This window comes from Canis lupus, chromosome 33, assembly GCF_048164855.1.
Source record: "Canis lupus baileyi chromosome 33, mCanLup2.hap1, whole genome shotgun sequence".
NCBI classification, from domain to species: domain Eukaryota; kingdom Metazoa; phylum Chordata; class Mammalia; order Carnivora; family Canidae; genus Canis; species Canis lupus.
Window position 1 is genome coordinate 33,306,713 of NC_132870.1, and position 15,064 is coordinate 33,321,776.

General features: G+C 36.6%; 1 protein-coding gene across 23 annotated transcripts in view; it reads right to left on the reverse strand.

The window, feature by feature from the left end:
• Nucleotides 1–7,039: 7,039 nt before the first annotated feature.
• CAMK2D (calcium/calmodulin dependent protein kinase II delta) overlaps nucleotides 7,040–15,064 on the reverse strand; it is a 309,843-nt gene continuing 301,818 nt past the window's right edge. For 18 of the 23 annotated variants that reach the window (XM_072810436.1, XM_072810438.1, XM_072810440.1 and 15 more), the window contains 4 exons: nucleotides 13,638–13,732; nucleotides 11,595–11,823; nucleotides 10,139–10,234; nucleotides 7,040–8,946 (listed from right to left, as the gene is read on the reverse strand). In XM_072810436.1, coding sequence (XP_072666537.1) covers nucleotides 10,168–10,234; nucleotides 11,595–11,823; nucleotides 13,638–13,732 — 391 coding nt within the window. In that variant the 3' untranslated portion in view covers nucleotides 7,040–8,946; nucleotides 10,139–10,167. Of the gene's footprint in view, nucleotides 8,947–10,138; nucleotides 10,235–11,590; nucleotides 11,824–13,637; nucleotides 13,733–15,064 lie in introns of those variants that run through there. The other 5 variants (XM_072810442.1, XM_072810455.1, XM_072810456.1 and 2 more) reach the window with 2 other exon arrangements.

Genomic DNA, 15,064 nt, shown 5'->3' on the forward strand with positions numbered 1-15,064 from the left:
AATAAGTTTTTTAACCTCTCTATTTAGCTTGGGGAAATAGGAAAGAAATCAAACATGCTAAGAATGAGAAAGAGCATTAATCATGAGGTAACTGGTAAAGTATTTTGTTTCTATGTCCTGGAAGAATTAATGTTTGCTCTTGGAAGGATGTGGGTACTCCTGCCTTTAACAGATATGTTAAAAAAAATTAGTAAACGTGGAGCACAGAATTAGAGAGACTTAAGATTTTGTGCTTCTGAAAATCTGGAGCTTCAAAATTCCCTTGCTTGCATTCCTTTCTTCCTGTCTGGTGGCATCATAGCATCAGCATAGAATCACACAATACAAGGCCCAGATGCTTCTCTAGCCTCAATGTCTCAGACCCTTGGAACGGCTCCTGGGGGGATGAATAATGAATTGGTGTGAAGGACTTCTTTCTATGACTTCTCCCAAAAGTTAAACAAGTTTTGTGGCCTAAGCATGAATCATAGGAAGGTGGAGCCAGATTAAGAATGAGATAGATGCCCACAGCTGCCATCAGGCAAGGAGAGACTATCCTTTCAGGAAGATTTTTATCATCATGGCTCTAACCAGCAGGCACGTAGTGGATACTTCTTGTTTGCCGCCTATAAGGAAATTTGTTTTTTCTTTCCTACTCATCAATCCTAATGCTAACTTCTATGCCTGTTATCCTAAAGTGCTTCATTTTCTATCTCTTCACATGCTTACATGTGTGCATATTAATCTTTTAGCAGAGGGGGTCTGAGGATGGACTTGCTTTTTTTTTTTTTTTTTTTTTTTTAATGACAGGAAAGAAGGGAATGCATGTATGTAAACTCAGTCATCACTTTAAAGTCATCTTCTTAGAGGATCCTAGCCAGCTCAGTCACTTAAGTGTTCGACTCTTGATTTCAGCTCAGGTCATGATCTCAGTGTTGTGAGATCCAGCTCCGTGTCCAGCTCTGTGCTGGGCGAGGAGCCTGCTTAAGATTCTCCCCTGCCTCTGCCCCCTCCTCCACAACCCCCACCCCCACTCACTTGCTCTAAAAAAAAAAAAAAAAAAAAAAAGATTAAAAAAAAAGTCATCCTCTTAGCCCCATGCCCTAGAGGGGATCCCTTCTTCATAGTTCGAACAACAGAGAATCTAGTTATTCTGTTTGGGGTGAAAAGCAATCATGAAAATGCTAAAAAAGCAAATATGAGAGGAAGCTTGATTCTGCGAATTAAGACTTCTGTTAAAAAAAAAAAAAAAAAGACTGGTGATTAACCAAGTCATCTTTAGAAGATGTCTTTGAGTCACCTAGATTTGTAACAGCAGTACTGACAAAAAGGAGCATTGTACACGTAACACCACTTGATCACAAATCAGTTAGCTAAACACTTCTTCCCACACAGCAGCAAATTGTTGTTTCAGACCATGTGGGAACAGGTTCTAGAGATGAACTGCTTGTCCTTTTGTTCCCTTGGCCAGGCAGTTTCAAGTGGGTGGATGGTGAATAAGATCGTTGGTGTTTACTTAGTTGTTATGATCCTCCCATCCCCCGCCATTTTCCACTTTATTTAAAGTAATACAAAAAGAAAAGCAGAACTGAACAACAGTTATCACTAAATGTGGTTTTGGGTACCAAATGGTCTTCACTTTGTTTTTAAAAAGTATTTCATTGAAAGGAGGGCAAAGCAAAGAGGGTATCTGGAGGGGGCAGGATGTAATTGTGGCTTACCAGGTCCTGCTTAGGACCAGAGCTCCTGGAAGAAATCCAAGCTGAGTGAAATGACTGAACTTTCCTAGTTCCAAAGACTTCTGTGCTGAAAGCACTCTCCAGCACTGACCTGACTGGGCAAATTGGGAGCACACAACATAAGAAAATGCATCAGTGGATGGGATTTGGAGTTTAGAGAAGAGAGTTCATTTCCTCAAATTCTGCCCCACCTCCATGACATGCATAGAATAGCAACTTGAAAAGGACAATAAAAACAAAGATCTGACTTTCCTGAGGTACTTAGTATACTGGACAATGTTGGTTCTCAAATTCTTTCTTTAAAAAAGCAGTAAAATTCAGTCTTAGGTCAGATATCTATCCTTTGCTGAACACCCATAGTCTAAAGAAAAGTGGCCCATTCATAGCTCTTGTCTGGGTCCTTAAATCAGGTGAAGCTAAACAGGATATGGCAGTTGAGCCAGTTCTAGGCCATCTGGGCTATTGGGAAATGTTTCTTTGCTGACGGAGTGGGAAATGGAAGAGAGAGAGCATGAGCCCTTCCATTGGATGTTGTCCTGCCTGGATGTGATAGTAGGACCCAAGTCATGCATTTTGGGACCATTAGATCTCTTAACCTGGAGTATGAAGTTTATACTTTAGAAAGGGCAAGCTAAAAAATGGGTAGAACATGGTTCTTTTTTATGTTGCCGAATCACTAAAACAACTGGAGCTAACTCATCTATATCTTCTGTAAAATATATATATATATATATATATATATATATATATATATATATATTTCCTTATTATTTAAGATGTTTAGAATTAAGTTTTGTTTCTTGCAGCCCAAAAAAGTTCCAAATTTGTGCTTGGATGCTAGAAGAAGTTTTTTTATAGCAGAGTTCCCCCCCACCCTAAGTAATTATGTGGGCAATGCACAACCCTGGGGATTACTGAGGAACCTTTTAAATGGGCAGGAAACCTCAGCTTTTCTAAGTGTAAAAGAAGAGAGCAATTCATGATTTGTTCCACTACAAATATTTATTAAGCAGTTGCTATGTTCCAGACACTGTTCTAAGAGCTGGTAATGTATCAATGAACAAAAGACAAAAATCTCTGCCCTTGGTGTATATTTTTTACTGAAGGAGAGTCTTGATCAATAAAATGAAGAAAACAATATGTAGTTCTAAGAAAACAAAATAGCAAGTGCTAAGAAAAAAATTCCAGGAAGGAGAATACATAGATACCATCTAGTAGGGGAGTTAAGTTTGAAGTCTTTGATGAGATGACCAGTGAAAGCTTTACTGACCATGTGACTTAATTCTGTAAAGGAATAAATAAGAAAGCAAAGAAGATAGCAACTTGGACCTCTGAGGAAGAGTATTCAAGGCACACTAAATAGCAAGTGTAAAAGCCCTGAGGTGGGAGCAATCCTGGCACATTTATAGAAGAGTGATAAGAGTAAAGGGGAATCTTTACCTAGTTTTATCATCAGAGGCCACTTTAAGAAGTTTGATATTTAATGAGCGATAAGGGTAATTACTGGATGGTTTTGTGCAGAAAAGTGACATGTTTTGCCTTATACTTTAACAAGCTCATTCTAGCTGCTGCCTTGAGAGTAAAGAGAAGAGAGACAAGAATGGAAGCTGAGAGACTAGTTAGGGGGATATTTCAATAGTATAGAGAGTATGATGGTGATTTGGTGTAGGGATATAGCAGAAGGCATTGTGAGAAGTCAGTTCTAGTTAAATTTTGGAGGTAAAAGTGACAGGATTTCAAATAGAGAAGAATTAGAAAACGACACTAGCCTGTGTGGCCTGATCAAAGGAATAATTGAGTTGACAATTACTTGAGATCTGGAAAGGACAGAGGGGAGCAGGTTTTGGTACAGACTCTCAAGATTTCAGTTTTGGACATTTCACTTTGAGACACTTGTTAGAAGTACACTGTAGATTTCAAATAGGCAGTTGGATCTCTATGTTTGGAATTTAGGGCAGTCATCTAGGCTGGACACATACACTTGAGAATCATTAATATAATCTAAAGCCATTGAAGTTGGACATAACTATCCTGGGAACAAGTGAAGACAAAAAATATTCCAAAATTAAAAGTCAAGTTGATGAAAAGGGAGCAGTTAGAGGTTGGAAAGGGGCATCTAGAATGATAGGGAGAAAATCAGGCCAGTGTATTGTTTGAAAGACAAGAGAAAAATGTGTTTCAAGACTGGGATCGTAAACAGTTTGAGCGATCAAGTAAAATGAAGACTGAACATTGATCTTTTGAATTAACAGGGTGGTCACTGGACTGAGAAAAACTGGTGAAGCTGTAAAGGCAACTGGAGCGGGTTTAAGAGGAATGAGGGGGGAAACTACACATAGCAAGTACAGGCAGCCTTTTCAAGGAGTCCGCAAAGGAAAGAAGCAGGCATGGGTGGGGATAGCTAGTAAGGAGGAAATGATTTATAGTGGTGGTAAAATGGGGAGGGCCACTAGAGTGATACCTACGAGTGGGTGCTAGGAGATAGATGCTGGCCTTTGGCAGATATGTGAGCTATTTATCCGCAGCAACTGGAGAGAAGTCAGTATGTGCAGAAAGAGATGCTGAGATTGCTTCACCTCTTGCAGTGAAATTGGAAGCACAGTCCTCCTGAGTGATGATGAGGAAGGACAGGTTAGAGGTAGGAGACAGAAAGGAGAGTCTGACCTAGTGCGTAGGAGAGTGGGAGAAAATGGACTAGGGAAATAGAATTCTTGGGCAGCTGCGGGGATCTGTGAGGGGTGTGAACGGCTATGAACGTAGAGCAAGAGCTGTCAGCAGAATTGGGGACTTCCCTTCAGCCACATTCAGCAGCAGGAGTGTGAGCATTGCCTACCCAGCCTGGGGGAATGTCAGCATGGTTGTGGGTTTCCAGGTGAGTGGAAGGAGAAAGCAGCAGGGGAGTTATTAAGTTCAGATTGCATTATGTGTTAATATCTGAGTCAGGCCGTCTGGCCTTAGTAAATGGTCACTCCTGCACCCCAAAGCAGTTTCTGAACATCTAGTTACAGAGAGAACACTGCTGGGTTTATATAAATGGTTCACAATTACCCTGCACTGCCTATATAAACCTGGCAATAAAAATCACCTGACAGTTCTTGGTCATTCAAGACTTTGAGAATGGGATAAGTCATTTTACATGAAAATAGTAGCTGTTCTTCCTTTAGTACATCAAAGCGTACCTCAGAAAAATTGTGTGCTTTGGGTTTATTTTTGTGGATCTCAATTTTTTTGTTTAAAAATGAAGTCAAAATAATGCTGGGTACTTTAGCTAGAGAGATCGAATGGGAAGACAGCTGCCTAAGTAGTATGGTTTAGGGATATAGGGACTGCTCCGTCCAAACCAAATGACCATGTTCGCTGAAGCCTGAGGTGCCAATACGTGCTCTCTGACTTTAAGAAAGATGTTCAACTCCAGTGTCTGCAGCAGCTATTTGCAAATTCAAAGGAGTGGAGCATTTGTGGGTGGGAAGAGGCAGGGCACTTGGTCTCCTCTAAAAGAGGCATCAGCTTTTCTGTTATGATGAGTGAACATGGGACCAGCGTGGCAATTTTTCAAATTAACCCAGAAATCATAACTTTTATATGGAATCTCCGATTTCTCAAATGTTGGCAACATTTTTTCAAAAAGTTAAAATCATCTTTATGGGCAAACCAGAAAATTTTGACTCTGTATTGTAAGGCAGTAAAAGCTTTTAAAATTATAGTTACTTCTGGGGCAATATTAATACTTAATTTCATCAATTTTTCCTATTAGAGTCTAATGGAGAACATTTCAGCCTACTTTAGAGAATTGGTTGATAGGAAAGTAGGAATACTGTAAATGCTTCATGCTGCTGTCTCAGCCATGTGGCTTGTATCACTGCTTATTGTTCAGATCATGGATATGTGGCATAGTATGCTAATGTTCATAATAATCTTTTTATATATTCTAGTGTCTTAAAATCTGACAAAAGATACCATGAAAACATTAAAAGAACTGTAGATAACAGAATTTTAATGAAATCACTCAACTGTTATGCCATCTATGTTTACCCTTACATTAGATATGATTATACAGGGATTCAGAATTTCAGTTACTTAAGAGTAAGATTCTTTGAGAGTTTTCCTAGAATATACTGATTTATTTCTGTTATTTTCCCTACTTTTGGCTAGATGACTACCTTCTTCAGTGTTTCTCTTCTTCCTGCTGAGACATTTGATATGACTATATCCTTAGCACTATCCATAAACCTACATAAAGAGAGCAACCCATAAAAGAAGAATGTTCTATTCCCCTGAGTAAGGACTAATAAGAACAAGGGGATTATTAATATTTGTGATTATAACAATTATAGAAGCTACCATGTAATGTTATCTACCAAATATTACCCTAGGTACTTTGTACCCATCACAATATCCCTAGTAGACTGGTTTGTTCTTTTTACAAATACAGAAACTAAAGTTCAGAGAGAAGAGGCAACATGTTCAGAGTGTCAAAGACAATAGTGATGGAGCCAAACATTAAACCCAGGAATGTCTGATTGCATCTTGAGGTTCCCACTTATGGTTTGGCCAACAGTTCAAAACTATTAACAGCTTCTCCCTTCCTGGCTCTTTTTGAGTTTAGAGATGCAAAGATGAATACACAGTTCTTGCCTATAGAGACATTATACTGCAGTAGAGGAGACACAAAGATGTGTTTTCAAAACCGCATGGCTGGCAGAACTGGATCCAGACTACACAATATTGAAAGGATAGGCAAGCTTAGAGCACAGTCTAAGGAAGTTTAATCAAGTTGATGATACTCTAAACTGTATTTTTAGGAATGAGTAAGAATTAGGTTGAAGAAGGGGGAATATTCTAGGTGAGAAGCCTAAATATGTGTGATGTTTGCAGTAAATTGAAAGATGTTGCAGATCTGTACATTCAAGTTCACGTCGACCAGTGGCAGGAGAGGAGGTGTTTGCCGGGATACTGGAGATAACACTGAAGTGTTATACAGTCAGATTTGGGTTAAAAAAGGAACGTCCTAGCAGCCATGGAAGGATGGATTGGAGGACATTTTTAAGACTCTTGTTTTTAACCGCTTTGTTCTCAGAAAAATTTTCTTAGCAGAGACTGTTATTTTGTGCATGTAGTAAATTGCCATTGTTACCAAGTATATATATATATTTTTTACCAAGTATATTTTTAAAAGGAAGCATAGTTCAATAACTTCATCTACCCTTTACAAAGATAAATTGTTATGAACTAATGAGACCATAGTAGGACAACTGCCGTTGGCACTAGCCAACATGATGCATGCATTTAGTACCTCTTCTTAAGAAATAAAGATGGACACATTGTCAGCAGAAATCACAAATTTATTAACTCTTAAATATATCAATCAGTCATTTACCATTATGGCAAGAAATATATACAGTGTCCCATGGTAAACTGCAGTGTTTCAAAATGACAGAAGATAATGTGTAATTCAGTTGTGGCGGAGAGAACAAATCACAATTTCCTCACATCTCAGTGCGGAGACAAACTTGATCTACAGTAATACTTCAACACCACATGCTAAGTTAAAAGTGTAAAAAAAAAAAACCACTCTATACCTATTATTTTTAAAATACATGTATGCCACGTATAGCCGCTTCACAAAAAGGTAAAAGAAATCAAAAAGGGAAAAACGAGGCCATTACTTTTTCACAGATCTCATTGGCAGGTTAACATGGCTCAATACATTTACTGTATATATTTATTTTAAATATATATTTTTAAATCGTGTAATTATCAGAAAAGCTTTAATCCATCTACCATACATCCACTAGCAACAATATCTAAGGTGATGAGTCATCAACACAGAAAGGTGAAATGAGAGAAAGAGGGTTTAGTTTTTTGCTTCTGCTTTAAAAATAGGCTTCTGAAGATTGTGAATTACTATTTGTTAAAATAACGCTGATGAAGATACCATGCACTATAAAGCATTTCAGGGAAGAGAAACAGCCTTACAAGAATTGAATAAACAAAGGAGAAATGAGAAGCACAAAGAAAATATGGGCATTTCCCTTTTCTTTTTAAACTGGAAAATACTAATTCTTCACAGAGAGATAATGTTACTGACACAAGAGAGAAGTTAAGAGGGCGTAAGCCACAAAAATCAAGTTCTAAACGCTTATGAGAATGGAAATCACAGACCTCTCTGACTTTAACTAGCCAGTGGTGAAGCAGGAGGGGCCCCTTCTACCAGGCAGAGCTAAGTGCACATTCACAAAATCCTGGTCTGCTACAACTCCTTGCAAGTCCCCTAATCAGTGAGACACAGCTCAGGGACACCAGAAATCCTCACTGCTTTGATCCTAAGCTTAAACAATGCTAAAACCACTGACAAGGCTCGCTATATCCAAGCTAGAGCCTAAGCAGAATCAGGAAGCTTTAAAATCTTGACAACAGTTTTGTGGGTCCTGAAGATGATCAAAAGTGCTAGTTTAGTTACCTCTATTATGCAAATTTCACTTTCCTTTCTGTCTAGTAGAATGTGAGAAAAGACAGAAGAGGATGGAGACAAAGCAAACAGCAACAAGTCAGATCAAATGGAGAAAAGAAAGCATATATCTGAGAAAGGAACAAAAAAATTCAGCAAATTCACCAGAAGTGTGAATATATCCTAAAGTGATCACTCATAAATTATGTGAATTTTTCCAGTTTACAGTCTGACCAAAAACAACTTTGGATGGTAGCAAACCAACTGATTCTCCCTTCCACATTCATGAGTGATTTTGCTCGCATATCAACCTACTTTGTTAAACAGCAATATCAACCAGGAAACTGAAGGTATATATATATATTTTGCTTTTTGTTAAACAAGCCAAAACTGATTAACAGCAAAGAATTTTAAAAAGGTAAGTTTCTCTTACAAACTGTCATTCAGAGAGAATAATTTTGAAGTCTGTTATATCTTGGCATAAACAGAAACTTGAATAGGTTGCATTTGGAATATTGTGGAATATTTTTTTATCTGACCTCCCCCTATTGTTTGCCAACAGTAATTGAAGTTTGCATGGAACATCCCCATAGTTGAAGTGTAAACAATGTATAGGAAAGGAATATATGACAAGATGATGCATCACATATGCATTACGTGTAGGACTTTCACAACTTCATGCACTCAGAAACATGCATGAAGGGGGGAGAGGACGGCCCAGGGTTACCATCCAGATGCCTTGAGAACAGAGAATGCAGAAGTGGCACTGTTGATATTTAGCTGAAAGAAAGGGGAGGGGAGCAAAAAAATAAGTTATACTGTTTTACAAATTATCGTCAAATTGTTTTGCCAAAGACTGTGACTAGGCTACAGTTATATAACAACTAAATTAATAGAGTGAAATACACTGTATACAAGATCTTTGCTTGGGATCATTAAAAAATGAAATACACAATGTTAAACAAACACAATGTTAAAATCGTACAGTATTAATTATCTATCAACTTGTCCACACAGAGCTAAGCTACAAATAAAAATAGGAACCCAGGCTTCAATCTCCTTATTGAACTTAAATATGTATTAAAAGCATTCATGTTTACTAAACAAATATTTTGTTGAAATAGATGAAAAGTTTAAGTGCATCCTTAGCTTTTGTCATTACTCTTAGACTCCTGGGGGAGTTAAACCTACAAGTCAATTTGAGGAATATAGCCTCAAAAATAGAGAAAACATATTATTATTTAATTGGGAGTCTCTCTCTTTTTTAAGTCCAACAGCAGGGAGCACTATTTCTTAAAAGCTCTGACAAGGTTGAGTGCTTTGAGTGGAGAAAATATTCACAACATTAGCACACATAACTGAATCCTAAGCCAAGTTAAGAAACAAATCTTTAAAAACAACACAGGTGTGAATTTAATTACAGTCAACTTTCAATTATCCTCTGGAATTACCCACTATGTAAGTTTTAAATTTCAGCTTGACTTCCTCTTGTGGCCTGTCCTCATAGTCAAATACCATTATACTTAGGCAGAGAGAGTTAATTTATATATTAACCTTAGCCAAGTGTGTAACTTGAATTACTACCTCTAGAAAAACAGACCCCCCCCAAAATCCTAGACCTTGATAAAAATTAGGTCTGGATAATTGAGAGTTGTCTAAATTGACCCAGACATAATGGACTTTGGATGTGGATGTGGGAAATCCAGGATATTTGAAAATGCTAAAATCTATATGCTGAAGGGAGGCTCTGCTCAGCACTTATTACCTTTAAAATAAGGGTTATGCTACAAAATGAGGCCAAACATTAGACTCAAGAGCTCATGCAAAAATGCTATAAGTTTTCAAAGACCTTTTATATTTTCCATTGAGTATAATGCAAAAGAAAATATCCTTAAGGGGAAGAAAAACAGCCATGCAGCTTTTTAGTCATTAGCTCCATTCACAAAGTATCACGGAGCAGGATGTTACTTACAAGACCCATATGTGAATGGTTTTCAAGCCTTAGATGTTTTGCCACAAAGAGGTGCTTCCTGAGAAGTTTTCTTTCCCATTTGGAATACAGGATGGCCTATTAAGAGAAGCCCCACTTAAGCCACCTGGCATAAAATGAAGTTTTCTTAAATAGGCTCTGTCCCACAAATACTTCTGGGAATTGTAGAAAAACCTAACCCTATAGTACTGTATGAATGTAATCCCTTCTATATTAACTGGCAATTAGTGCTGTACCTCTTTGGGGTAAAAAACACACAAACATGAGTGTCTTCATTATTCTATTCTTTTTGTCATTCTCTTAATGGGCTGAAATTCATTCTAAAAATAATAGCTATCTTTTTTTCCTTCATCTACTTTTTACAAATCCAACAGTGATATATAACTATTAAGGCTATGGAGAAGGCCTTTGAAAACCACTGTGGTACATTATTAAACTAAGAAATTTTGATAGATTCTCTGGAGTTGAATGGCTGTTCGTATAAACTTGACTCCCTCATCCCACTCCCCACCACCCCAATATTAACAGGTGATCCTGGTGAGAGAGTTTAGAATGACATCAGCAGTGGGACAAGCTTCTGAGTCTAATCCCTTCACTGATGCAACCTTATTTCCTATAAATATTCCCCTTTACTCCAGTTGGAGCCAGCCTTCCTTATCCATACTCCTCTACCATATAAAACTAACATCTTGACTTTGTCCCATCCTTCTGATATTCCTTGACTGTGCTCCAGATCTCCAAATTCCACTCAGAATCTTGGACAAGTATTAAATGAAATCTTCTACAAAAGGTATACTTCCAATTGTTAACAGTTTTGCTACATTGGTCATTAATTCCATTCTACTCTGATGTTATGAATCTCATAATTTTTCTTTGGTCTAAGTTCCTTCCTAAACTAGAATACAACTTTTACCTGTATTTTATCTGGTACAAGTTAACCACCTAGGAGATGTACAATAATATTTGTCTAATTACTGACTAGAAGAGCAGACATAATGTCTGAGGTAGAGTGGCACAGGGGAGGAAAATTTTGAGATATCTGCTACTTGTATTTAAAATGTTTCTAAATTTCTTCTAATATCTGTAACTGGGCCCAGTAGATAATCTATAAAAGTTCAATATTATTTTGTCCATTTTAGAAACTCTCTACCTTCCTCTGCCAATTGTGACAATGAAGTCACAAATTATTTTCTTATTACATGATTTAACAAAAATAAATCAGTTTACTAGAATATCCTCCAGTTTCTATTGTGTGTGTTTCAACCCACAGTTGGTCTAATCTTTCTAGAGAGTTACAATCTGTTTCTCTTTGAATATTCCCAATGTAACTGACTGCTAGCATTAAATAATATATATCATGTTATTAACAATGGAATAAGTAAAAAAACTCTGACCATGGGTATATTAACAAAGAAGTTGACAGCCTGGAAATATTTACTTGATGGGTACTGTTGGTGACCCAGAGCGATGAAAATGAACATTCTGCCACTTTCCATCCCGGCGATGCCACACACGAGTCTCTTCTGACTGCATTGTCTTTGGCATTCCACTGCCATCCATGTATTGTGTGAGCCTAATGTATGCTATGCAGGCAGCATCATCACCTACCAGGTGTACGTGGGGGTTTAGGATAATTGTGTGGATTGGTTTATTGCTTTTGGACAAAGCTGAAAGAGAATAACATTGAAAAACAACACTTAGTTTCTACACAAAGTAAATCAAAACCAATATCTTCACCTGGGGCTAATGAATGGAATGCTATTCATTCATTCATTCATTCATTCATTCATGAATTGTTTGCACTAATTGAGTCCCTGGCAACGTGTAAAGTATAAAGGAAAAGAGAAAGAGCAAAAATAGTCATTGTCTGTGTTTCTCTTTTTGGAGAATTTGCATGTCACTCTGGAAACTATGGAGGGGGGAGCTGAAGAGATGTATTTATTCATAATGGGAAGTGATTAGAAACAGAAGCCATGTTACAGAGGGAGAAAGCCTTGCCCAGATTCAGGGAGCAGTTGACAGGATATCCTGTCGTCTTGTTCGTTTTTGTTAGTTGCTATAGGATATGGGACAAGGGAAATATAACAAGTATCATATATGGATAGAACTGTCTAGAATAAAGCCTGGCCATTAATTAATTCCAATTTGTTTCCCCATCTTATCCTGTCACCCCTTTACTTCATAGAGTCCATTTCCTGATAGTCCAGTTGTAGTCATCCAGTAAAAATCCAAAATTTGGCTGTTGGACATTTGGCCTGATTCTGATCCTCTAGTTCATTCTTTGATTAAGCAGGCCTCCTAAGGCTCTAGCCTTTGGTGTTTTGACAATAGCTACAGATTCTAATTATTCAATGACCAAGAGATGTGAAGATTTAGTACAAATGATCATTGATGTCATTCTTTTAGATCACTAAACAGGCTGACCTGTTTTACCTATTGTCCAAACCTGCTTCCTATTCTCAGAAAATATTTTAGTAAATTACTCAGTGCTACAGTTACATAAAAAGAATGCCTCATTATGAAGAATATATATTTATGGTAAAGAATAACATATAGTTTGTGTTGAAGGAAGTTAAATATTTAATGGGCTAATTATTAATTCTTTTGCTAGGACTGAGATGGTATCAATGGAGAACCAAGTGAAAGAAACATTGAGAATGAGAGAATTTACTGAGGATTTAAGGCCAATTTACTACATAATTCTTTGTTTGCTCTCAAATGCCCAGGGAATATAAAGAAAAAGTAATTCATTAAACATATCTTAACTTAAAAATCCATGCCAGGGCAGACACTCTTATTAATGCTTATAATTACTAGAAGTGGGCTTGATTATCCTAATCATTACTACACCTCTTCTTTCATTTCTAAGAAGTCACTGAAAACGGGTGAATTCTATTCATCATGCAAACAAAACACAATACCTAGTCTTTAAGTATAAGGAAAAGAAGATAAAAGGAATTTCTGGTTTACCCTTTTTTTTTTTTTTTGAAGGCCTCAAGAATTTCTGCAGGGGCATGTGTTGTATGGCTGTTTCCTCTGAGACCACTAAAATTCTTGTAATGGCAACTGAAATATTTACCTGACCACTCATCTTCATGTACATTTTACTTTGAAAAGTGAGCACTAAATATGCTTGAAAGCACTAATTTATGTCAAGTATTCTGACATGCTGTGGTGTCTTTTATTTTTTCATATATAAATGATGTTTTGTGAATACTTTTTTGGTGATTCATTTTACAGCTGATATCATACATTCACTGTGACTTAAATGGAGTATATTCAATCAACATTACCTTCTATAAATCAGATAGTTTTAAAAACACCAAAACCTTTAAGCTTGTCATTTCCTAAAAATTTCAAATATAAAAAATTTTATGATGTAAAATTCTCACTGCAGAATAGAGCAAACAAAACTGCAAATTTGGGAGAAATTCAACAAGAAGCTGGAAAAGTCATCTTATAAAATTTAGAATATATGTACCATTTTCAAAGTAGAATCGGTGAAAGTCCATCCCTTCCACTAAATTACCCAAAGCTTCAGGTTCAAAAGCAGTAAGACCTGGGTCACAGATTTTTCTGTAGGGACAAACAAATAAAAATAATCATAATGAAAATGACCATTACATGAGTTAATATATTCTGTTACACACATATCCACTCTTATTTATCAAACAGTGAAGGAGTCTCTTTAAAAAATACAAAATATAAAATTTCTTTCACAGTCCTTGGCACGGTGGGTTGAGGAGCAAAGAGTGTTTTGCAGAAAACTCTGATGGGGCAAGATAATATAGCAAGTTCCAGCAGATGATAATCTATACTACTTTAGGAATCTCTTTTTAAAAATTTCTGCTTTTTTTTTATATTTCCAAGGTAAATTTTTAGTATTTCTCCAGTTTTTCTCATTTTTAAAGTGCTGTCCAAGTACAATACACTGTCCAAGTCATACAAAACCAACTTTGGCTCTGAAATTAAATAATTTTGGAACAATTTTTGACACCTTCTACAGTCATGTCAAATATCTATATTATTGATTTGAAGGCATGTGTCACATCCTATACTTTCTGGAAAAGCTGAATTGAAAGTTTATTGAACTTTTAAAATTAATAAAATGCACCAATAAAAAAAAAAAAAAAAAGGGACCTCAAAAAAAAAAAAAAAAAAAAAATAAAATTAATAAAATGCACGTATTAGTTTTTTTAATCCTAGAAACGTAATTTAACAAAGAGATACAACATTTAAAAATATTCAGAGAAAGCCAGTAGGCTTTCTGTGGAGAAATTTATTCAACAAAGAATTGTTAAACACCTACTATGTAGTGGGTATTCTTTGAAACAATTATAATGCAACAATTAAGAGTGGAATAGAAATAAATACAAAGTGCTTGAAAACTAGATTACTTACATACTAGACAGGAAAGATTTAAGACAAAAAATGTAAGCTTGGCTTTAAGGAGCAAGTAGCAGTTTTACAGGTGTGTAGAAGGTGGTAGGTAAGAGGGGGCGGCAATCACAATGGCAAAGTAGTGTGAGAATGCAGAGTATATTTGGGGAATGATGGTTAGGCTGCTTGATCTGGTGAGTGCTGGGCACAGGGTTTGTATATAAATCCATGGAAATATAAAGGGGGAAGCAGTTCTTTCGGCCTTTGGTGATGAAGGTAGGCTTCCCAGAGGTGGTGACATAAAATCTGATTTGAAGGAATTGGTGGAAGTTTACAAAGTAGATAAAAGGATCTGGGACTATTCAGGGGCTACAGAATAAAATAGTCCCCCCATTTGGGAGGCAAAACATTTTAACTGTTGAACAGAAATACAAGTTTCAAAAGGCTAACTCACTATGGTTCTTCACAGTATTGTTCATAGAATGTGGAACTGATTTTTTCAAAGAACATTTTAAAAGTACATAATTT